This window comes from Camelina sativa, chromosome 11 (assembly GCF_000633955.1).
Source record: "Camelina sativa cultivar DH55 chromosome 11, Cs, whole genome shotgun sequence".
In the NCBI taxonomy this organism is placed as follows: Eukaryota; Viridiplantae; Streptophyta; class Magnoliopsida; order Brassicales; family Brassicaceae; genus Camelina; species Camelina sativa.
Window position 1 is genome coordinate 4,674,266 of NC_025695.1, and position 25,170 is coordinate 4,699,435.

A 25,170-nucleotide genomic window follows, 5' to 3' on the forward strand; every position below is an offset into this window, starting at 1 on the left:
ACAAAGCAGAGAGATGTCATTAGATTAATACATCATCATAACCCAATTACAATAAAGTGTCTTTTAGCGCACACGCATGCATATAGAGGAGCCATCAATCAAACTATATACTAACACAAATTAAGCATCTTACAAAGATACTACTACTAATTAATTTAATTATCACCAGCTAATATATTAAAATCAAGAAAATGATTTGTAAAATCATTAACATCTCGTGGGTCCAAACCGATCCTCACAGTAACACCTTTAGCATCTTTAGTGTTCTTCATGAAATAAGCAACTTGCGGAACCGGAGGACAGAGTGGTGCCACGTTATCCGCCGGCTCGCCGCCGCTACCAAAGCCAACATTGTGAAATGGCATTTTTGTCCAGTCGGAGATTAGGGTTAGCTCTTTGAGAGGAGGGAGATTTCCGTCATTTCTTTGATCACCACCTCCAAGTGCTTCTATATAAGAGTTGATGTAGTCTTGGTCAATTGAGTTCTTGGCTTCTCTGATCTTGTTGACTATTGACTCGAGCGTTAGTTCTTCAAGTAGTTCTCTGGTGGTCGAAACCACCGAGGCAAGCACGTAGGCGTTGCCGGAAAACCCTTCTGGCAGCGATGGCTCCGTCCTCTTCCTTATGTCCACCGCGAATTGTAAACATACCATGGCGTCTCTCCTCAACCCTAAAGCCCTTGTTCTTGCCTGCGAAGTTATACGGTTGATAAATATTGATGTTTTTTTTTCTTTACAGCAATAAATATTAATGTTTCTTGTAATGGCTAAAATATATATATTTTTATTAAGATATATATGCTTTTCATCATAAAATGTTTTGAAATATTTTAAACGCAAACCTAAATTAAAGCATATATACTTGAAGTTCTTTCATTCCGTTTGCGTTTACATACAGTATTAGGTGAAAACATTAAATTGTGGTTTAGAAAAAACAATCAAGCCCAACTTGATCAAAAGAACATTTAGTGAATAATAGAATTTGTAAAAAAAAAAAAAAAAAAAAAAANATCTTGAATTAATTTACCTTCCACAAATGAGCAGCAAGAAATTCAAAGGAGGAGCACAAGAACCCATCTAGTGATTTCTTCTTCATGCTTTCTATCCATTCGTCATTAAGGTCGAACGTTTTGATCACAAAACCAGAGTCTGGTAACTCAAAATTACGGTTTTGCTCCTGATGGCTCATGATCGCCTGTTTGATCAGCTGGTACAGATGATAAATGGCTGCAGCACTGGTTACTCGGAGAGCGTCGCGGCTCTGATAGTCTCGATTAAACAGTAGATTTCCTCGATCATGAACCGGTTTGATGACCAAATGATCCTTTTTATTAGTAATCTTATCATTCGATCTGTTATGAATGTGAGAGTTGAAAGCCCACGCGTGAATAAAGTCGTAAGCTGAGATTCCATCAAACAGTGAGTGGCCTGTACCGATTCCAATTGAGTAACCTCCACATGCAAATCTTGTCACCTGCATTTATAATACGTACATTATCAAATATTGACTAAACCCCTACCCGTTTCTCAGGCGTTTCATATCTTTTTTTTAAAATAGATTATAAATGATCTTTAATATATTTCTGAACTTGGTGAATCTATATTTTTAATGTTTCGTTGATTCTTACTTGTAACAGAAATATAGGCGTTTTACACTTTTTGGTACAATATATTAGCTTAGCATACACTGATACACATGGACTAATTAAGAAACGATCCAAAAACTGTACTTATAGTAAAAGTTTTTTCTATTTATTTTAAAATATAAATTTATTTATCTTTGACGTAGATATTTGCTTAGATTGTCCGTTTTAATTCGAATATAATCTCAAAACCCTTATTAATATATGTGCTTATATATAGGTTTTATAATATCTAATCTGCCATGCATGAGTCATATCGATGAAAAGCTGTAGTTATCTAGTGAAGTACGTATATAAACATTGAAACACATAATGACAAAGAATACTAACATGTTTCACAATTCTTGAGAAAAAAAATACGTACGGTATATTTGCGATAAACTTACCTGAGCAACAACAAGAGGCATCACAGAGAAATCACCATCAAAGGAAGGCTTGTAAACCAACGTCTCATAAAACTCATTGTACTGAGTCAAGTCACCAAGCTCCGACAACTTGACACCGGGCACCGTCGCCTCCACTATGACTGCGCCACAATCATTACACTGGATGTTGAGGTTGTAGCCACCTTTGTCCAAAGCCAGCCTCCCGGCCGCGGGATACCACACAGACAAAGTCTCCTCCAACCCGAGTTTCAGGTCGGAGAAGATGGAGTCAAAGTCACGAGATGTGGTGTTCTTGTAGAAGAAGACCAAGTACATGAGGAAAGGACATTGACGGTCCAAATTGGAGAGAGTGATTAGTTTCTTCTGGTCTTGGTTTTGATGTCTCGGATATACATTAAGCTTTTGGATTATATCGATACGTGTCGCCATTAACATGTGCATGTAGAGTTGAATGTAAAATGTGTGTGTGTGTGTGAATGTAATAAGTAAGATGTGTAATGCCTATATATACACGAGAAGATAAACTAAAGGAGCTTAATCATATGCCAAGGAGCCACTCTATGTGTCTCTTCAGATAGTTTTGAGGGTTTTATTTTTTATTAATAATCTAATTTCATCGAAGTGCTCTTTGCTTACGAATGATTAATTAGTTCCAACACTAATTATCCTTGGCTTACTATTGGTGGTTATTTTATCATATTGTTATTTGAATTCGAATACAAATGATTGTAAAGATTCTTCCGTTTTGCATATTTTATGCTATTGTGATACAAAAGCAAAAGCCTACTCTTTGGCATAGGCTTTAAATTAGGTTCACCGTTCACACACATATCATTTTATTTGGAATATCCGGAGACAAAAAATGGGTCATACTTATAAGAATAGTTTTTACTTTTTATTTTCGTAATTCTTATTTTGTTCATTAATTACGTTTTCTGTTTTTTTTTTCACCTCAAACGTACTTATGACAGATTTTTACGAAGAAAACATAATTCATCATTAATCTATATTAGTTTCGAAAGTCTAGTAATAACATACAGTATGTTGGTTGCTAATTAATGTGGTGTAAATTGGTTGCTAATTAATGACATGTAAATTAGTAAATATATATGTTAGAAGAGTAGTATGATCTGTCTTGCACTTGCACAATGGTCAATAGACAATAGGGTTAGGTGAATTGAAAAGACTGTACACAATCATACAAACCCTACAACCCCCATCACGGGAATGCTATCTTCCCCAAGAGACTTTATCATGAAACGGAACTTATTACAAAAAGGTCAAACATACACTATCGTTGCAGATAAAAAGCAACTAAGTTTTTACCCAAAAAGAAAAAAAGCAACTATGTTGTCGTCGTTATAGCCCCGTGTTGTTACAACACAATTTATGCGTTTACGTTTAGAAAAAAATACACACACAATTATGAAAGCAGTTCACATTTTTGTGTGTGTGCTGGTATATAAGGGTAAATTTCAACCCGTACTATTTCAAAAGTGTAAATTCCTACCCAAACAATAGATTCGTGTTTTTTCTACCTAAACTCTTACATAATTCAAATTTACCACCTAGACTTTGAATCGTTACCCATATTCCTAAATTGACTCAAACAGCGTTAGTCAACCGTTAAATGTTTTGATCAATTTGACACGTAAGCGATGATATGTCAAGGTTCTTGGGCTCGAAACCTTAAAACGACGTTGTTTTCAATTAAGATCTTTCCCCCAATTCAAAACACGTCGTTTTAACTTTTCATTGCGAACGACGTCGTTTGCAATTAAGATCTTTCTCCCAATTCAAAACACGTTGTTTTAACCTTTCACTGCAAACGACGTCGTTTTAAGGTTCCGAGCCTAACGACCTTGACACATCATCACTTAAGTGACAAATTGATCAAAACATTTAACGGTTGACTAACGTTGTTGTATGAGTCAATGTATGAATATGGGTAACGATTCGAAGTCTAGGTAGTAAATTTGAATTATGTAAGGATTTAGGTTGAAAAACACACAAATATGTTATTTGGGTAAGAATTTACATTTTCGAAATAGTACAGGTTTAAATTTACCTTTTTATTCACATCTTTCAATCTTTGATATAGACACAGTTTTAGTGTAAATAAAATATATATTACTGCAAGCGCCAAAACACAAACCAAATAATAACCTTCCGTTGAGAAAAGAAAAAGAATAACCTTCCGTTTTTAATTTTTCTAGTCTTCACGTTTCAGGCTGGTTCACGTTTATAATTAATTAGCAGATAAATTCACGTACGAAGAACTAATTAGGGCGACCCTTAGTTAGTTAGTACACCATTTTTTAAGTTAGTAAAGTACCATTTTAACACGGAAGTACAATCTGGTTACCAACAGACCAAACGTACCTAGCAATTTGAGGAGAAAGATACTAATCATAATAATTGCCGCCTCTCATTATTTACTAGTATTATCTTCGATTATTCGGCCACATAAAGAAAAACTAAATAAAAGTTGTCATTCGTAAGAAGGAAGCTTGGATTAGCTAGGATCTAGGAGCATCACAGCCTGGCTTGTCCCTAATTCGGTGTATATTGTATATAACACATGTAATGTATGCATGCATATATGCAGCTGTATATGAGATACTCAAGTCTTATACTTAAAGTTCATGAAGCTAAACTTCAATACATATATCTACTCAGCTGTATATTTTAGATTATTTAACCCCCCCCCCCCCCCCCNACCTTCGTTTGAAAATCTGTTTTTGTTCTCTTTTATTAATACTGAAAATTAGTTCCAATTAGCTGTCGCTGGTTTAAAATTATTCTGCGTTAATCGGGCTTAACTGTAGAATAGTTTTAAATCTACCTTGGCAAAAAAACAGTTGGAAACAGTTTTGATACGTGTAGTAGTATGTATATTACAGTATGTAATAACTAATAAGATATTGAGAATACGTATAAAAAGTGGAAAAGTGGAAAAGCTAGAGTGGAGAAGTTGGTATATGTTTGGGAGTTGGAGTAAGCGTGGGATTTAAAGGCTTCTCTTTTGTCTCCTCTTTCCCACCATTTTCCCTGTTTTCAGCGGCTCCTCTCTTTTTCTCTTTTTGTATTTCCCATTTCTATATACATTACTACTTTGTTTCTTTATTTGATTTATACACTATCCTAACAATAATGGTTGTATTTACTATATTTAGCGGAGACTAGAATAAATGCGATCAAATCCAATCTAATTGATATGGTTAGGTTAGGGAATGAATGTTCTCTCCTCGTAAATCTAGATCAGAGAAATCATTAGTTTACATAACTAACATATTTGTGTGGCTTTGGGAGAGCTCTAGTGACATTCCTTTGGTTCACTTAAAGAAGATATATGATTTTTTTTTTTACTTTGTTTCTAGTAATGTATATGATCATCAGTTTGGTAACATATGTTTCAGTTTGGTAATATCTCCGAGCTCTAGTGACATTCCTTTGGGAGAGCTCTAGTAATGTATATGATCATCAAATATATATGATTTTTTTTTTTCAAAGCAAAAGACATGCAAGGATTAAAATTGGCATTAACAAAGAGATTAGTGGCAAAAACTTGTTTATAAGCTGGTGTTTGGAGTTATTTCAAGTTGTGTGTGCATAGTTGATCAAGAGAAGTGTAGTTTCAATCTAGTTAAACTATATTCTTATCCAATGAAAAGACACGATAAGTCATAATATTGTTTTGGCTTAGTATGGTAACAACTTCAGTTTGGTAATATTCTAGTTCATAATAAAAATTGAAACTTTTTTACTAAAAGTTTAAAACTATACAGTGTGGGTTTGGTTCTATTCTGGTTCGTGTACGCTATTATACGCTTATACGTACGGTTATACCTAAGAAACTATAATTAATGTCTGCAACTCAAGAACTAATAGCAATTAATAATTCCAAATAAAATAGATTGTTGCCAGTTATATTAGATTGTTCCAAATAAATTCAATAAAATGTAACTTAATTTAGCCCATCGATCTCTGCTAAATTGAGAAAAGTAAAAAATTCAGCCAACTCCCAAACAATAACGAAAGAAGTAACAATAATTTTCGATGTATGAATCAATCATCATCCAACACAATGTAGTTACTCCAGGATGTCGAGCCCTTCTCCCTTATGTTCTCATTAACACTCTGAAAATGTGCGGAAAGGGAGAGAGATAAGTAAATATGTTGGTCCATGTCGTAACTATCCGCGAAAAGAGAAATGTGTTTCATATTACCTCCTTGTAATGTTGAGCCTCTTCAACCCTGCCTTGCTTGTTGTCAACGGCAAATGCAGAAGTATCTTCTATAACTGCAAGATTAAAAGCTTCCCAGTGAGGATCAAAATATGAAGATTAATATCCATTTGTAACTGTAGAAAGTAGAAACGTACAACTTATGGGCTCAGTCTGAAGTATTTCTTTGTCTGCAGCTACAGAGCTCGTTCCCACTGTATTCATCACCTTTGTTTCAGCTTCTGCTTGTCTAGCAAGTATTTTTTCCTGCAACCAAAGATCAGTAGTGATGAACAATGTAGAAGTAACATGTTAAGACAAAAGAATAATATTACGGCACACAAGACATTACGTACTGCGTACTCATATTTCATCGCCTTCTCCAGTTTCGTAAATCGTTCTTCTACAAGCTGAGCAAGTATGTGGGTTTGATATGAGTTTCTCTTCCCTCTACCACACGAAGTTACAAAAGGGAAAGGGAAACCCCGTTCTTTGCAGGCAATCTCTTCGACCTCTAACTCTTTGTCATCTATAATGGTCACCCATCCCTCCAATCCATGCCTATATTTATCAATTTTCAAGAAGAGAAACAGCATATGATCAGCAAACAAAATAATTTTTTTTTTTTTTTTAAGTAAGGATCCTCTTTGAAAGGTTATCTTACTTATGAACAGCACGAATAATAATTCTGTCATGTTGTTCATCAGAAAGTGGTCCTCTTCTCAAACAGAACATTTTGACAATGTGGTCAGGGAAAACAGGTCCTGTCGGATGGTCATCCATAAATTGACACTGTCACATCAAACATTGAGAAGCGATGTCAAACAAACAGGAGCGGACCAAACTAATTTTCATCAAGCAAGAAACTAGGGAAGCTAGATGCATTGGATCTTCTCAAGCTTTGGTTCTAGATACAGCTATGACCTCAGTTACTAGTACTAACTTACTGTTTAAATTCTATCGACACTGGAACAATGGTAGGCAGGCTTACCTTCTCCTTTACTAGCATCATTAAAGTCATGCTGATTAGCAGCTCCGCACTAACTATGTCACCTTTGGGAACACCGTCTGCATAGATCATTGCAGTAATAACTTAAAGAAAGGATAACAAAGAAAAGCAATATAATGTAAATATCTAAAAATACCAACAAAGACAGATTACTAGGATAAGTGATAAATTACCTGAAAAAGTTGGAGAATCATTGTTGGAATTTTCAGCAATGTGTTTCAAGAAGTGTACCCCATACCTGAGACAGAAACAAAAATTAATTTAACAAGTCGTTAATGATAAACAATTGGTTTCCGCAAAGAAATGATAAGTTTTTGTAAAGCAGCTGAAAGGGAAGATCAGAAATGGCTTAAGTCAATACGTACGTATTAATCTCGTCATAGGTCTTCCGCCTTAAGGGATGACCATACTCCTTCCAATCAAAGTTTCCAGCTCCATACCTATACAAAAGTTGTTTTGAGACACTTCTGATACGATGATACTTTGAGAGACACCAATTCACAATTCAGACAAACAATCTTTTTTTTTTGTTGTTGTCTAGAAGACCTTATTAGAAAGAAGATATACCTCTTAAACGTATCTAAAAAGGCTTTCCTTTCAATCTCGTTAAAACCCAGCACCCACAAAGAGGTTTCTTCGCCTTCCATCAAAGGTATTGGCTCCGAGTTAACTTACAAGCAAAAAACGATTTGAAAAAATTACTTAACTTGGCAACCTTTGTATTTATGCACTGATGTCATAGATCTGTGATCGATATATTTGGAAATATAATAATTATAATAATAAGAAAAAGTATAGTACCACGAGCCCTTTTTCTGTAAGGCCTTCTACCCCTCGGAGTTCTCTGTGGAGCTACTTCAACTGCTTCCTCCCTCTCATCGGAGCTCACTTCCATCAAAGGTATTGGCTCCGAGTTATCTTACAGCAAAAAAGATTGAAAAAATTACTTAACTTGGCAACCTTTGTATCCATGCACTGATGTCATAGCAGTGATCGATGTATTTGGAAATATAATAATTATAATAATAATAAAAAGTATAGTACCGCGAGCCCTTTTTCTGTAAGGCCTTCTACCCCTCGGGGTTTTCTGTGGAGCTACTTCAACTGCTTCCTCCCTCTCATCGGAGCTCACTTCTGAACCAGAAAACTCATCATCATCTTCTTCAACATATTTCACCTAAGAAAATTAGCAAAAAGAGGAAAAATTAAAGACACATTTCCTAAAAGATACTATGAAATCAATGTACGTACATCGTCAGTTATTAATTATATAAGAACAAAGCAATTACAGCATGACCATGTTGGATCAAGAAGAGTATACCTGTTTGCACTTTCTTTTCCTCTTTCCAAGACCACTGAGCTCCTCAGCTTGGTGCACTTCATGTTTGTCTTTTAAAAGCTCTTCCCAATGACTTCTACTATCAGCAGTTTTTGCTGAAGACTTGTTTTCTATAGCTTGTGCCTCCTCTACTGCTGCAGCCGCAGCCTCATTTTCATCAATATACTCATAATTGGCCACCTAATTAATATACATGAAAAAAATATACCAAAAGTTTGTATACATTAGATATTATATTTGGAATTAATTCCACTGAATTAATGTGTCAATTACTTAATTGCAGAAAAATAGAAAGAAGAGAAGCAAAGATAACCTTGAAAGCCTTTAAGAAATCATTCTCCTCTTCATCACCCTCTTCAGCAACTATACACTCACGGTCAAGCAACCTGCAGAAGAAAGAGAGTGGGGATAAATCATGTATATTCCATGCAACTAACGATGCTGTCTTTGAACTATTATAGTTGAATCAGTTGGAAAGTGAAAAAAAAAAAAAAAAAGAATAATACTTGTCGATAGCAGCATCATCATAATGAATTTTGCCAGAGTTTTCCGCCTCATCATCATGTTTTTCACTGAATAGTTCCTTGGAGCCGTGCTTGACTATCTCGTCAAGCTCATCCTAAATTTGAGTCATGAAAATAAAACAATGATTAAAATCTTACAATAATTAGAATCAATAATCATGTAAATAAATATGGAACTGATTCTTAAATAAGAGAACAAATCTATTTGGTAATAAACAAAAAAAATAAAAATAAACATACTTGAGTGAGCTGGGGTTGTTTAAGTTTTCCTACCACCAGATGCTGTAGAAGCATCTTCTTTTTAGCTATCTGGATAATTTTTTCCTCCACAGTGTGTCGATGTACAAGACGGTATACAATCACCTACAGAAGAAGACAATATAGACTCAATCAATCGTGATAAAGAAAAGAATGAATTAATTGCAAATTGATCCCACATTTATATATTGACGTGATAATAAAAGAGTTTACTTTACTGGTCTGACCAAGGCGATGCGCTCTTGCCATAGCTTGAATATCCACGTGGGGATTCCAATCGCTACAAAAACCAATTAAAAACAGTCAGTAAATACATCACAATTCACAACCATCATATATGCCTTTACAATAGTATATTTTTACCGTTGTAACTTAGAAGATCCAAAAAAACCATGTTATTTTTCAAACAAAATTCCAACAAGCTTTAATGAACATGTGACTAATGCATTCTATTTTTTGTCATCTAGATTAATGCATTCAACTTGCTTAAAAAAAGAAAACAATTGATCTAACTGCAGATATTGGAACTCAAACCTGTCATAAATGATGACTGTATCAGCTGTCGCAAGGTTTATTCCTATTCCCCCAGCTCTTGTAGAGAGCAAAAAACAGAACCGATTAGAGTTTTCTGCATTGAAACGATCTATGCGTACTTGTCTCTCAGCACCATCGACCTTTCCATCGATCCGTTCATAAGACCAATTCTGGAAAGTAGAAAGAAACTGTTAGGGCACAAAATATGCATATAAGCAAAATATTAAAAAAAAAGTTATAGAGCCAAGTAATATCTGGTAATCACTATGTTATTGTTCCTTGCGTTTTAAGATATAACAAGTAACTTTTTACGTGGAAGGAAAGGATTAATTATATCGCAAGATTTGCATAGCAAGTTAGCAACAACACTAACTGAACAAGTCAAATTAAATAGTCAATATAGGTCGACATGCACATAAGTATAGCAAATCAGACTACCTTATAACTGCAGTAATCCTGAAAAAGGTCTAGAGTGCGTTGGAATTGGGAGTATATGAGCACTCGATGCCCCTGCTCTTTGAGTTTGACCATCATTTTGTCCAAAAGTTGCAATTTTCCGGAAGCTTCTAGGAGTTGTCTTTAGCACAGTTAAAAAAAAAATCACGCAAAAGTCAGCACAAAGACTCCACAAAATACTGAAAAAGAAATCAATCCGTCAAGATTTGTGATCGATCGATGAAATGTTACTTAAAATCTTCATCAGCGTTTACAAAAGTTGGCTCGACGCCGTCTAGCAGATATGGATGAGAGCAAACTTTTCGTAATTCCATTAGCACGTTAGCTACCTGAAACATTTGAACCAACACGAGTTATATCCTACCAAATACAGTCGAAAAGGTTCCTAAACCAAAATGATCATATGTATACATCTGCATAAGCACAATCATATATATCAACAAAACTTACTTTACCACCTCCTTTCTTTGCCAAGATTTGATAATTACGCGTAAGAACAGCTTTGTACAAATGTTTTTGCTGGCTGCTCAGATCAACACGCAAAATAAGCTCCTTCTTAGAGGGCAGCTCATCCTCCTTTAACACGTCTTTCTTTAACCCTGGAATAACAGTAAAAGCAATATTCACCATGGTTAACATTATTGTATAGCTGGCTATTCCTTCCTGAGAGATTTCGCCTGCAACTTATAAAAAAAAAGTTTTTGGTTATTACTTCTAAGCAGATGCGGTGCCAACATTTGGTGGAGTTTTGAAATGTGCTCCTCTTGATTTATATATTTATAATCTTTTTGAAACTCCTCTAAACTCCCAAACTGCAAGCATGAAAAGGAAAATAGTTAATAAAGCAAGCTATGCCAATTAATAGCTATTTTAGTGGATATACTTATATTGGTATGTGTCATCTTTTGGGTAATACCTTCGTCTCATCAAGAAAATGCATGAGAAAGAAAAGTTCATCCAAGTTGTTCTGAAAAAACACCAAATCTAATCAGTAGTGATACAAAAGATTTTATACTATGTGTTCCGACTTTATATTTTAAGAGATCATAACTTATAATGTTGGATATAATTAAAAAGATTTTTCATTGGGAAATTCAAAGAACCAAAGTCAACAAATTAACGAACCTGAAGTGGTGTTCCGGTCAGCAGAACGCGATGCTTACTCGTATACTGCTTCAATGAATAGAACAACTTTGAATTCATATTTTTCAAACGATGGCCTTCATCAACAATCTAACAAGGGGAAAAATATATATATATATATATATATATATATATATTGTAATTAGCAAAATATAAGATATAGTAAAAGAAAGACATAAAGAATTAGATTATATCATTCAGATAATATACCATGCAGTTCCACTTGATTGGTTTCATAAATGCTGTGTCGCCGTTAATCATCTCATACGAAGTGAGGAGGACATCAAACTTAATAATATTATTCCCTAAGTAGAACTCATGTTCCCTTATGACACGACGTGCTTCGGAAGTCCCAGTGTACATAACCTACATCGTAAAAGTAAAAAACATTAAGTAACAAACAACTAATATATACCATATTACATGCATGGTGTGTTACAAAACCGAAACAGCGTACATACCACATTGAGCTGTGGAGTCCATGTGGTAAATTCCCTCTCCCAGTTACGGAGGGTTGAGAGGGGAGCAACAACCAGATGAGGAGCTTGGTTTTCCTCGAACAGAGTAGCCAAGAAGGCAATACCCTGTATTGTTTTCCCTGTAGCACCACATATTAATTAATACTAATCTTATTCTACACAAAATGATAAAAATTAGCAAAATGTTTTCTTGAAGAATTCATACCTAGCCCCATTTCATCCGCAAGGATTACATGGGTTCCCTTGGACCATGAATACCTCAAGAAATTAAGCCCTTCGAGCTGGTACTTATACAGTGTGCCTTCAAAAACAAAAGATAAAATAAATCACAAAATTCTAAATAAAAGATACCAAACAAGAGGAACAATGATATAACTACATAAACTTGTATAAGAATATATAGTTCAAGAGAGTACGTAGTCTCAATACCTTTGAGGAATTCAGGAGTATGATCGAAATCTTTGAATTCCGTTTGATCTCTCTCGTTTTCGACATATTTATCTCTACGAGTGCCAGAGTTTATATCCTCAAACTTTTGAATTTCGTTTTGGAATGCTGAGATGTCTGATTCAGCTTCCCAGTAAGTTTCGTCATAATTAAGTCCTTTGAACTTCACCAGATACTCCTTCCCATCATCTTCTTCCCTGCATCATCATCAAGTAAGAAATAAAACAACCAAGTGTCACATTTTTATATAGTGAAAAATACGAGAAATATGATGAACACATGAACAAAAAAAAACAAAGGAAAAGGTTTCAATCACTTAACCGGCAAGCAAGAATCCGGTCAACAGTTGTCCACTCAGGATGAATGGCAATAAACTCATCACCTCCGTTGTGACTGCTGGTAGAGTCCATCACAGCGTTAAATTTGTTCACCCTTGCCTTTAATTTTTGACGAGGATGTGACTTGTAAGCCTTCTCGAATTCCTGCTCGGTCACCCTGTGATTGGAAATTAAAAGGAAAATAAACATTAATAGTATATGTCACTTGTTATCAGATAAGATGACCAGACAACAACAAAAAACACCAAAAACATAATAATTAACGTCTTCTCAAACATAATAAACATGATATCCGCAAAGCAATGGATTTACCAAGAGCAGTGTAAGTACGATAACCGTTTCCACTTCACAAGATATTGTTTCACAGGAACTTGGCTCGGTTCCCCATTTTCAGAATCCGGATCGTTAGATGCCATAGGAAGAAATTCACGGTTCAAAAATTTATCAATCTCGCCAAGACGACAAACCTTATAAAATGGATAAAATAATTATAGATTTCTAACAGGAGAAATAAAATATATAATATTTTCACAATTAAACAAAGACTAACCTCTTCGCTTTTCCGTTCAAAATATTCATCATTGTCTTCCAAGCTGTCTTCGTCCATATCGTCCATGGTGTAGATCGGTTTAGGGCCTGATCTAACACGTAGTTTTCTCTCACTTGAGGTGACCATTTCTCTCTAGAAGAAAACACCAAAACAATTCGGTCAGTAAATTCACAAGACAAAGGTAACAATCACCTAGCTTAAAGAGTGAAAAAGAAACAAAACTATAGCCAAGCTATGAAAAAAAACACATCAATCTCGCCAAGACGACAAACCTTATAAAATGGATAAAATAATTATAGGTTTAATACAGGAGACATAAGATATATAATATTTGCACAATTAGACAAAGACTAATACCTCTATGCTTTTTCGTTCATCATAGTCTTCGAAGCCATCTTCGTCCATATCGTCCATGGTGTAGTTCGGTTTAGGGCCTGATCTAACACGTAGTTTTCTCTCACTCGAGGTGACCATTCTCTAGAAAACAAAACCACCAAAACAATTCATAAATTTTTGGACAAACGTAAAAAATCACCTAGCTTAAAGAGTGAAAAAGAAACAAAACTATAGCCAAGCTATGAAAAAACCACATCGATTATGTCACATCGTTGTTTACCTAGAATTTCAAAAGCGAAAACTATCCGTTTTTCTAGATTGTGTTCAATGAAAAAAGAGTAAAGAGAAACAATAGTGGATAAGAAGAGATTGACGTTAGGATTATTGGGTTTTGTTGTCGGAGAAATCTTCTCAGTAAATCTAAGACTGACGGAGGAGCGTATGAAATGCAGCAAATGCAAGATTTTTTTTTTAGTGGTGAGAAATTGAGGATTTTATGTGAATGGAAAAGGAACTTAAACCATTAAGATTCTGCGGTTTAAAGAAAAGCTTGTACCGAACCATTTAAGATAAAAAAACGAAAATAATCACATACCGAATCTGTAAACCAAAAAAAAATATTAATGTGTTTATTAATTTTCCTTGTTATTGGTCAAACATAAAACTCTATTCTAGATGTATATTTATGTAAAATTTAATAAGATCTACATCTTTTGGAAAGAAAAAAAAATAAGAATGAAATTTATGATTTTTTGTCTAAATGGTTGACCACAAATAAATTGGTTCGATGGATTTTATATGGTGAGTATCTAAAGAGATTTGTTTGAATACTAATAAATCTGGTATTTGTTTCAAGTGAAGACATGCAAAATGGAAAGTATGAAAATGTTATATAAAGTAAAGGGAAGTAGAGAGTTGATGCATGCAGTCCAGATTTAAAGTATTAGAACAGTAAATAAAAAAAACTTCATCCTATTGGTCACAAGCAAATCACTATCCATCTAATGATTTGCTTTAAAACCAGTAGGATGAAGGTTTTTTTAGTTTAGTGTGCTAATACTTTAAACACAGATAATATATACTTCTTCTGTCTCACATAAATTGATGTTTTGACACTTTCACACATATTAAGAAAATTTTTAGTTTTTATTTGTAAATTAATTTATAATTACTTTTTGGTAGAGAGAGAAAATATAAATCAATAACAATTCAAAATTTTAAATATTTTTAACGATTACTTCTTGAAGTTTACAAAATATCAATCTTTGTGGGACAAAAAAGTATCCCAAAACATCAATCTTTGTGGGACAGAGGGAGTAGTATTTTGTTTAGTTGATAGATTTCATATATTAAGAGGTGATTTGGCAAATTAAGTGAAACAATTGTTGTTGAACGCAATTATTAGATTATAGTGGTGTGGTAACGCTGAATGTGTGACAGGTGTTGTAATTAAAATTTCATTAGATTACGATTCTTATCAAAAAGTCACAAAAAACTTAACATTTGTCGATGAACTGGATTCTTATCTTAATTTAAGAAATTATGTCCTAATTAATTTGAATATTTTCTATCTGATGATTGTTATTTTAAAATATTTAAGATTCTTAATTTGATCTTTTTCTAATTTAAACTTTTATATCCTTTTTATTTTACTTTTCAAAAATATAATTTAACAGGAAAACCAAACGAATAAAAATATTAATAAAGTGAAATTTTTCTTTGCTTAGAATGGGGAAATTTTTCTTTGCTTATAATGGGGACAAATTTCCACTTCTAATAAAGTGATATAACAAATTTCTTATTTCTTATTTTCATATATGCATCTGTAATAACTGAATTATAAGAGCCTTGAGAAGAATATGGTGGACATTCTAAAAGACTATCGTATGTAAATTCTCAATTCATGGTACAATCATGATTACAATTATATAACACACAGATGATGGGAGTTATAATTTAACCATATAACAAAGATTGATTGAGATAACCAATCGTACATCTTCTAAAACATATAAACAATTTTAACAAACTACAAAAAAGAGGCAACAGTTAAATCACGTCGCAGATTTTAGTAAAGACTCATATTTTAAAAAACGAGATAGACTGTACCTTAGTAGTACATATATATATAACTACATATGTTCACGGTGTCGGGGGTTCGAATCCCTCCTCGCCCACAACTAGCAACATGTTGATTACACACCGGAGGTTAGTAAGAACTGAGGGGCAATGCCCTCCTAACCTACGTAGTAACTGATCTTTTTAATACATAAACAGTGATTGTAATTTGTAAGAGAAACGTTTCCGTACAAACCAAAATATATTGTTTTAAGTTTAAAGTCAAAACAAATGCTTTCATAGCTCAGTTGGTTAGAGCACCTGTTTAGTAAGCGGGAGGTCTTGAGTTCAACTCTCAATGAAAGCATTATAATTATTTTTTTCCTTTCTTAACTGTATCATACCCCTCTCTGTTGACATAGCCCAGTCTACAGTTAATCTTAATCATCCCCCTCCACCGACTCTACTTATTTGTTTTGGATGTTTGACATGTATGTGTTGTACATGTTACTGTTGATTCGAACTTTTGTCATCGTCAGCCCGGTTCGTTGTGTTGATGTCATTAACTCATTCGGAACATATATGTTTGGAAGTTTTTGTAACAAGAATTCATTTCATACATATTTTGCTTGTATAGTTATATTTTATCCGAAATATGTGAGTACTTTGTACTTTTGTAGTATTATCAAATTCAAAGTATTGATTTAGTTTTAAATACGAATATCAGAATTCGCTTAAATATTATTGTAGTTCATTCATATATACATGCAAACAAACAAACTGGATCAATATTTGTTGGATACTTGAACAACCCACTCAAAAACATAATCCAATCAAAGTGACAATATATAACTTATTCTATAACATCTTGGAAACTAGAATAAAGAATAATACTAGTAAGATGGGAAGAGTCAGGCTTTCGTTTGAAGCTAGTTTCGACTTACGAGTAAAACAATCTATTCAATGTTCTCTTTTAGTTCAGACAAAGCTTCCACGTGCTTTGACTTGTATAATAATGTTTCTGAATGGCTTTGATCGTCTGCGGCTCACCCCTTCGACTAGACTCGTATGTTTTTGTAAAAAAACATAATCAACTCTTATTACTGTTAAGCCCTTCAGCAAAAGAATTATTACTATGATTGCTGGATTGATACATATTTTGTTCGTAAGATTGGAGAAGTTAGGAAATATTCACCGAAAATGTTTATGGTGCGTGATGGGTTGAGTGCGTACCAGTAGAAGATTGAGAAATTGAGATAGTGGAATGACCAAACAACACAACACGCAGTTATATCATTTTCGAACTCTTCCACTGGAGGATGTCCACTATGCAACATGAGCATACAATATACATATACTGTAGTTACATACAGTAATTGCTACCCTTTTTTCAGGTGTTAAATGCTGTAGTATTTCGTTTTAATGACACTTTGAATCAAAGACATAAACATATTTAATTCTTTTTTTCTTGAAAAAACAAGACATAATAAATAACAGTACCATATGTGTATGTTATAATGAAATCTGAATTATTGTATGTTGGAAAAATTATTCATACAAACTAAAGAAATTGCCTCAATAGTAACCCAATAACAAATATGATGGGACTTGTGTAGAAACTGTAGAAGCTTCCCTGACACGATGTGGTAAAATTTGAACGGTTGAAATCAGTGATGGCCATGGCCTCATACTCCATGTAGAATTGTGATAGTACAAGAGAACGGTGACGCTATAAAAAAATCATAAACGATAATGCTATAAACATGTATAATTGAATTATAATTGATCGAATAGTCTAGTATTATATATATATATATATATATTCTTGGGTAAATCAAGAAGTAAAATAAATAAAAATCTGTATTAAAAATAAATTAAAAAACAAACAATTAAACAGTCAACATTCGTTCTGTTTTCGCTTCCAAATAAACAAACGAATGATAATTTTTTTTTGTCAACCATAATTCTTTTTCTTTCTCAAAAAAGAAATATATATATATATATATATAGGAAAAAAGATAGTGAACTCTCAAATATATGACTACACATATCAATTTTAAAAATGTATAGCTAACTACACGAAGTAAATGTATTTCATAGCCACATGTACTAACTATACGATGGCATGTGCTTAACATCACGATCATTTTTATTTTAGTACATTATTTGTCAGAATCTGGCGTTGACTAGATATGTCCTGTGTTGACCAGCAAATTTTTTTTTTTAATATTAGAAACAAAAGTATTAAAATTGTTTTGTTGAATCATTTATGGTTAAAAAAACATATATATATATATCCAATATAAAGATATATTATATATGTTTAATGCATTAATCTTATAATAGTTAGTTTTTTTTTAAAAGTTCAAAACTTAAATAAAACTGAAAATAAATCATTAACAGTTTTTAAGATATTGAAACTTAAACTAAAACCAGAAAAATTATGTTATAATAAATAAAATATGGACAGTATTTACTTAACATTGCAATTCTTTGGTAAATCAACATATATCTTTCTGAATACTAATTACTTTAGAATATTATAGTATTTTAATTTGTTTGATGTATATTACACAGTTTTATATTGTTTGTTTGTTGTATTTGCATCATTATTTTGTGAAATATTTTAAAATAATTATAATATTGTAATTGTAAGAAATAAAATTTATTAATTTTATCAACCACATAAATTTAGTTTTACTAGTCCACCGATGTGGAACATTAAAACACACATTGTTTTCTTTATAAATTGAGTAATAGATCTTCATGTTTAAAAATTCAAATCACAACATATACATCACAAATTATAAGGTTAGTTTCAAATTTGTACTTCTCAATTAATATAGTAGGATATGTGGTAAAATAAAAGTTTTAATATCTGAAAAATTTATCAATGATTTTTAGTTTATTTAAAGTTAAGTTTTACAATTGATAAAAACTATTATAAGATTAATTGCATTAACAAATGTAAAATATATCTTTATAATGAAAATAGATATTTTGTTAATTAATAAAATCCAGAAATTATTCTATAAGAGAGTTTTATTTTTTTTGTTTCCAATACTATAATAAATTTTAAAAATTAAAAATTTGTCGGTCAACATCGGTCAACGCCGGTCAAACATGGTCAATATCAGATTCTGACAAATAGCATATCGGAATAAAATGATCGTGATGTTGAGCACATGTAATCATATAGTTGGTATATGTAACCATGCAATACATTTACTTGGTGTAGTTGATAATACATTTTTAAAATTGGGATGTGTGAACATCTTTGTTCCATATATATATATATATTTCACACTCTCCTCTCTTTCTCTTTGCTTGGGGCTGATGCAAACGTAGGTTTAAGCTTAAAGAACTGATCGGAGATTTAACAAACAATGGCGAAATGTCACCGGAACAATATCGGATCTCTCATTCTTGACCGTGCTCCTTCCACTTCTTCTTCTACTAATACTTCCGGCAACCATTTCCGTCTCTGGAGCACCTTCTCTAGATCCAAGTTCCGTAGGAAGATCGTCGACGCCGTCAGTTGCGGTGGTAGCTCACGTTACCGTCACGAGCTACGACAAGAAGAGGACGATAAGGAAAGCTACGTGACGGTGACGGCGACGGCGAAGGCGAAGTCAACGAAAGCGAATACGATAGGTGCTGCGTTGAACGGCGTAGCGTTCGAGGAGAGATCGAAGAAGCTTTGTGATCTGTTGAATCTAGCTGAGGTCGAAGCTGATGTCGAGACGAAGAATAAAGAGGAAGCGCTTGAGGTGTTGAAGCGCGTGGTCAGAGAGTTACAATCTTCTGCTGCTGCTGCGGCGGCGCGTGGAGATGATGAGGAAGACGGTGGAGATTTTCAGAAGAAGCTAGCGGCGGCGAGTGAGGTGCGGTTGTTGGCTAAGGAAGACTCGGAGGCGAGAGTTACGCTGGCTATGCTCGGTGCGATTCCGCCGTTGGTTAGTATGATCGACGACTCGCGAATCGTAGATGCTCAGATCGCTTCGCTTTACGCTCTGCTCAATCTTGGGATTGGTAACGACGCGTAAGTCTCTCTCTCTCACTTCCATTGTCATTGTTCTTGTTTCTGTTTTTGTTTGTTCTGTCTGAATCTTTTCTTCTTTGTTTGTTTGTTTTGGTGAAATAATTTCTCTGTTTGTCTGCCAAAACTGAATTGGATTCATCTGTTAAGTCCCTTTCCATGCTTTTTTCTTTTTCTTTATTTTTTTGTTATCTATCTATCTTTGAGTCTTGACTCTGGACTCTGGAGTGAGTATGAAGTATGGAACAATGTGCATAACTAGGAAGCATTTATTTCAATCTTTTTACCCATTTTTAGACGTTCCCTGACTCGGAAGATACCTCCACTTTTTTGCAGGAACAAAGCAGCCATTGTTAAAGCAGGAGCTGTTCACAAAATGCTGAAGCTAATTGAGTCTCCAAACACACCTGATCAAGAGATTGCAGAAGCTGTGGTCGCCAATTTTCTCGGATTAAGTGCTTTGGATTCAAACAAACCGATCATTGGTTCTTCTGGAGCGGTTATCTTCCTGGTGAAAACTCTCCGGAATTTGGATGAAACAAGCAGCTCACAAGCGAGAGAAGATGCCCTGAGAGCTCTCTACAACCTCTCAATCTATCAACCAAACGTTTCGTTCATCCTCGAAACAGATTTGATCACGTATCTCTTGAACACATTGGGAGATATGGAAGTGAGCGAGAGGATTCTTGCCATCTTGAGCAATCTTGTGGCAGTTCCAGAAGGAAGAAAAGCAATAAGTCTAGTGTGCGACGCATTCCCGGTTTTGGTTGATGTACTGAACTGGACCGACTCACCTGGATGCCAAGAAAAGGCGACTTACATACTAATGTTGATGGCTCACAAGGGATACGGAGATCGACAAATCATGATTGAGGCGGGTATCGAATCAGCGTTGCTCGAGTTAACCCTTTTAGGAAGTGCATTGGCACAAAAGAGAGCCTCAAGATTACTAGAATGTCTTAGAGTAGACAAAGGGAAGCAAGTCTTGGATAGTACCGGATCATGCGGAGCCTTGTCTGCACCGATATATGGGACCAGAGACAATGGTTTGAACCACGAGGAAAGCGATTTGATGATGAGCGAAGAGAGGAAAGCCGTGAAGCAGTTAGTGCAACAGAGTTTACAGAGCAATATGAAGAGAATCGTGAAGAGAGCTAACTTGCCACAAGACTTTGTTCCTTCAGAGCATTTCAAGTCACTTAGTTTGAGCTCCACTTCAAAGAGCCTCCCCTTTTGAAAAAAATGTAAGTCGTCGTCATTAGTCATATCTAAAAACTATATTAAGATTAAAGTAAGTGAGGTTGTCACATTGATAAGTTTGTTAACTTCCTTCCCAAGGCTTTATTGATTTGATGCTCTCTCTCACTCACTGACAGTGGCATGATATGTAAATTAGGATAGGGTTAGGGGGCATTGACTTAGTCTCTCACATGCACTTCACCCAGTTTCTTACACTACCTCGAGACCCCACCCACATAGCCCAAATCTTAAGATTACCAAATTGCCCCCATCTTCCTTAACTAAAGTGTCGGTCATTTTCTTCCTTTCAAACTTCAAAGTATGGCTTGGTCCACTCTTGCTTTTGCTTTTATTGTTTTGTATTTGATTTTAAATCGCTCTCTCTGAAAAATATATTTTCCCAAATAGAGAGTTTTGGAATCTTTTGAGACATTATTTTATGGTCGTCTCTCAAATGCTCCATAAAATAGAGAGTATATGCCTGAATAAACAATGTGGCGGCGTGGAGTAAATTGGATCTGTCGATCTAACTATATTTGTTTGTTAGTATTGTTTTGTTTTGTAGCGAAGATGTTACTCAATTTCATTTTTAATGAATATAGAAGTATAATCGAGCATCACGTCTTGTAGGTGTCATCATTATGCATTTCTACAAAAAACTGAAGGCAGATAAAAATAGAGAGAAAGACACCTATGAGCTGATTTAACAAGAGGAAATAAAAACAAAGAAAGAGTGTTGTTGCTTCGACAGATCTCATCAGTTTCTGAGGTATGCGACAAATGTGTACAGACACAATCTAATATAATGCATAGTACTCAAGGTACGATGTGTCGTTGTGTTGTTCATGTGGAGTTACTTTTTTTTTCTTTTCTTTTTTTTGTTTGGTTAGTTGTTAAAAGTAAAAACCCCACTAGGTCTACTAGGCTTAGTGTGAAAGGTGTTTTATAAAGTTATGGACTTTGTTAGCTTTTACTTCAACAAGTTTTATCAGCTTTTCTATTCTTATTATATGGTGTAAATATCTTTTTTTTTGGGTTGTTGTTGGCTTATTGAGCATTAATCCTCATTAAAAACTTGAGTATATGTTTATAAATTTTTACCATTTGACTGCTTATACTATCATTCTTGATGTGTACCTTGTAAAAACCCTACAAATTTCTTAAGATGGTCCAAATTTGAAAAAGTACACATCTAAATAATTAATAACATAAATTGAATGTGGGAGAGACATGTGGGAGTGTGACTGCTTTCATTAAAGGCTGTCGACTTGATGTAGTTTGATATTACCTCTGTCTCAGATAGTTAGATGTTTAGAATTTTATACATATATTAAGATAAAAGGAATATATGATTAATTTTGTTTTTTTTTTATGATTTTTTTATTTTATTTATAACTTCTCATGATTTATTTTTTTGATACTTTTTCACTTTCCTACTTTCCCACTCCATACACTCTACAACATCAGAATTATTAAAACAAAAATATATTAAAAATATTCAGAACATCAATCTTTGAGAAACAAATATTATTCTCTAAAACATCAAACCATGTGAGACAAAAGAAGTATGATTTAGTGTTACGGAGAACACTCTTCTTCATCTACTAATTCTATGATTTAGAGCTGCACTAAGGCACTAGCTGTCTATGTGTGTGGACAACATAGTTATCTATTGCCGTTTCATTTTCCAATAACAAATATACTTTGGTAAGTGGTAACACAAAACATACCATCAAAAACAAACTGTAAAATATATGAAAGCCACTTGAACTAAATAACTTATAGTAGTATAATGGCATAAACAATTTGATTTTGGTCACTAAATGATGTTGATTTTATGAATGATCACATTCTGCAAAATCGTCTAAGGTGTAGTCAACACAATGCGGTCTAAGAACCTGATACAATGCCTGACAATTTGACTAAGTATAAATTATTAGAGGGGTGTTGAGGACGATGCGGTTGGTACATCAAATAATCCTCTCATTCACACTCAAGAGATTGGTTCGACCTGAAACGAGTCTAACTCTCTGTAGCTGCTTAAACTTGTCGCTATCTTCTTCCGTGGGAATGCGAACTCATGCAAATTATTCCCCAAGAAAAATGTGGTCTTCACTCACACCGACACGGGCTACTAGTACTAGTACTACCAATGCTTATAAAGTTATAATACTCTTTCTATCAATGCTTATAATTTGGTAAAAATATACATGTGATGTTTTATAAGAAAACTGTAAGATAAATTTTCCTGTTACAAGAAACTTGCTTAGAGGGAATTGCTATAAGGTTACACTAGAAATTAGCTCATTTTTTGAAAAAATAAAATGATAACAATATTCTCATATTACCCATTTTTTTAGGTACTTTTTGAGTGAGTATATTTGCGCCGTTGCGCGTACGACGAGTGAGAGCGGAGGTAACGATGAAGTAATTAGCATTGTCGAAGTGAATCTTCTACCTACTAAATTGTCACTTGCAATTTTGCACACTGGAAGTCGACCTTCTTGTGGGCTTCGGACAATGGCAGTGAATCTTACTTCGGCCTATCTTTGGATCAGCCCATTAGCTTTTCCTATGGTTTCTGAGCAGCTTAACTATTGGGCTGACACGCTCAAGGTCTGGACCAAGTGTTTAAAGTGTTAGTCCTACAAAACTCAAAAATTATTGTGTTTTTTTCTATAGTTGTTTATTGTTTAAGAAAAGTAGTTTTGTTTTTAAAACAACAATGTTAGTAATGAATGTTATACATTATTCATATTTTGAAATCACTATTTTTGTTGTTTAAAGTATTCGTCAAATTTTGGGAAATGATTTACTATATTATCACGAACGTATTAAACATATAATTAAAAAGAAAAAGAGATTAGTTTACAAAACTTAACTCTTACCATATTATTACTGATCATTTTATATGAATTTCATTTAGTTTAGTTTTTTTTTTCCGCTATTTGATCACTTGGCTAATTTAATTTAACTTTGATATCTTTTACTATATATAACGAGCATTTTAAACATACGAAAGCGATCAATTTACTAAATTTAATTTTTGACATTTATTAGCATCTTACGAAAAAATTATTCGGTGCAGTTTTTTCCGTTATTTGATCACTTGGCTATTTAGTTTAACTTTGAAATCTTTTACTATATATTGCGAGTATTTTAAACATATGAAAGCAATCAATTTACTAAATTTAATTAGCATTTTATAGAAAAATTTATTCGGTGCAGTTTTTTCCGTTATTTTATCACTCTATTTTTACTATATAATTACTCACTTGTTACACATATAACTTAGAAAGTGATTATATTACTAAATTGAATTTTTAGCATGTATCAGTATTTTACAAAAATAAATATTCAGTTTGGTTCATTTTGTTATTAAATCACCGGACTATATTATTTAATTTGAAATATTTTAATTTTACCAAACTTATGTTGAAGCAAATATGAATAGCCATATAGTTTCTCCCACTTTGCCAATGTACATTAAAAAAAAATCAGTTTCTTTTTAAAAATTGTATATATACTTCCAAAGACAGTATTGATATGAAACATTGAACATATTATCTGGTCAAAAACAATCTATCATATATATAGAATATAATACAATAAAAGTGACAACATTATATTACAAAAACAATCCTGCCAAATTGTAAAATAATTTGGATAAATTGTCTATTGAAATTATATTTTCTATACCCGTAAAACATTTCTCTTTATTAAAAAACAAAAAAAAAAAAAGAAGAAAGAAATCTTTTAACTATTATTTGATCCCATCTCATCCTGAAGCGGTTCAACCGGTCATGTTTTTTTTTTTTTTTCGAATGCGTCTCGTGATTTTTCTATATTTTGGTTGATAAAACGAACGGCACAAATTTCTCCAATAAATTTAAAAAAAAAAAAAAAATCGGATTCGAAAGTGAGGAAATTAAATAACCAGAGTTTATAATCTAAGGTGAAATCCGCACTAAAGGTAAAAGATCGCAAATACTGGATTCCCCTTTATTTTTGGATTCCATTTTTTTTTTTTTTAAGTATATAAAAACGAGAAGAAACAAACACATCGTCAAAAAGACGACCAACCAAACCGTACATCAAAATTTAATACTTCCAATTTTTTTTTTTTTTTTTTTTTTTTTTTTTTTTTTTTTTTTTTTTTTTTTTTTT

General features: G+C 33.4%; 3 protein-coding genes and 1 non-coding gene across 4 annotated transcripts; 2 read left to right on the top strand and 2 right to left on the bottom strand.

Annotated features, from left to right (window-relative positions):
• Positions 15–2,497, bottom strand: LOC104721643 (brassinosteroid-related acyltransferase 1-like). The gene is made up of 3 exons (XM_010439678.2): positions 2,029–2,497; positions 1,027–1,473; positions 15–689 (listed from the first exon to the last, which is right to left on the bottom strand). Exons 1-3 carry the CDS (start codon positions 2,467–2,469, stop codon positions 156–158), a joined length of 1,422 nt encoding a protein of 473 aa, XP_010437980.1. The 5' UTR covers positions 2,470–2,497; the 3' UTR covers positions 15–155.
• LOC104727627 (CHD3-type chromatin-remodeling factor CHR7-like) lies at positions 6,258–13,805 on the bottom strand. Its single transcript, XM_019231759.1, has 29 exons — positions 13,689–13,805; positions 13,332–13,463; positions 13,094–13,248; positions 12,765–12,938; positions 12,426–12,640; positions 12,202–12,297; positions 11,979–12,115; positions 11,728–11,883; positions 11,500–11,607; positions 11,291–11,341; positions 11,087–11,186; positions 10,825–10,973; positions 10,606–10,703; positions 10,357–10,495; positions 9,919–10,088; positions 9,598–9,664; positions 9,367–9,489; positions 9,109–9,221; positions 8,916–8,988; positions 8,585–8,782; positions 8,308–8,440; positions 8,065–8,181; positions 7,831–7,933; positions 7,629–7,703; positions 7,437–7,501; positions 7,246–7,322; positions 6,611–7,046; positions 6,413–6,521; positions 6,258–6,331 (listed from the first exon to the last, which is right to left on the bottom strand). The coding sequence occupies exons 1-27, from the start codon at positions 13,803–13,805 to the stop codon at positions 6,915–6,917; spliced, it is 3,273 nt and encodes a 1,090-aa protein (XP_019087304.1). The 3' UTR covers positions 6,258–6,331; positions 6,413–6,521; positions 6,611–6,914.
• Positions 16,019–16,092, top strand: TRNAT-AGU. The gene has a single exon. It is a non-coding gene; the product is annotated as a tRNA-Thr (tRNA).
• Positions 19,031–21,994, top strand: LOC104721645 (U-box domain-containing protein 14-like). The gene is made up of 3 exons (XM_010439679.2): positions 19,031–19,767; positions 20,101–21,008; positions 21,634–21,994. The coding sequence occupies exons 1-2, from the start codon at positions 19,112–19,114 to the stop codon at positions 20,999–21,001; spliced, it is 1,557 nt and encodes a 518-aa protein (XP_010437981.1). The 5' UTR covers positions 19,031–19,111; the 3' UTR covers positions 21,002–21,008; positions 21,634–21,994.

Bases quoted from the DNA above. Each gene is read 5' to 3' on its own strand.
- LOC104721643 (XM_010439678.2), bottom strand. From the start codon at position 2,469: ATGCACATGTTAATGGCGACACGTATCGATATAATCCAAAAGCTTAAT. The intron at 1,474-2,028 runs GTAAGTTTATCG...TTATAAATGCAG, and splicing joins TGCCTCTTGTTGTTGCTCAG to GTGACAAGATTTGCATGTGG. The intron at 690-1,026 runs GTAAATTAATTC...ATAACTTCGCAG, and splicing joins TTGCTGCTCATTTGTGGAAG to GCAAGAACAAGGGCTTTAGG.
- LOC104727627 (XM_019231759.1), bottom strand. From the start codon at position 13,805: ATGGTCACCTCGAGTGAGAGAAAACTACGTGTTAGATCAGGCCCTAAA. The intron at 11,187-11,290 runs GTATTACCCAAA...TCATGCTTGCAG, and splicing joins ATTTTCTTGATGAGACGAAG to TTTGGGAGTTTAGAGGAGTT. The intron at 9,222-9,366 runs GTATGTTTATTT...ACTCAAATTTAG, and splicing joins AACAACCCCAGCTCACTCAA to GATGAGCTTGACGAGATAGT.
- LOC104721645 (XM_010439679.2), top strand. From the start codon at position 19,112: ATGGCGAAATGTCACCGGAACAATATCGGATCTCTCATTCTTGACCGT. The intron at 19,768-20,100 runs GTAAGTCTCTCT...ACTTTTTTGCAG, and splicing joins CTTGGGATTGGTAACGACGC to GAACAAAGCAGCCATTGTTA.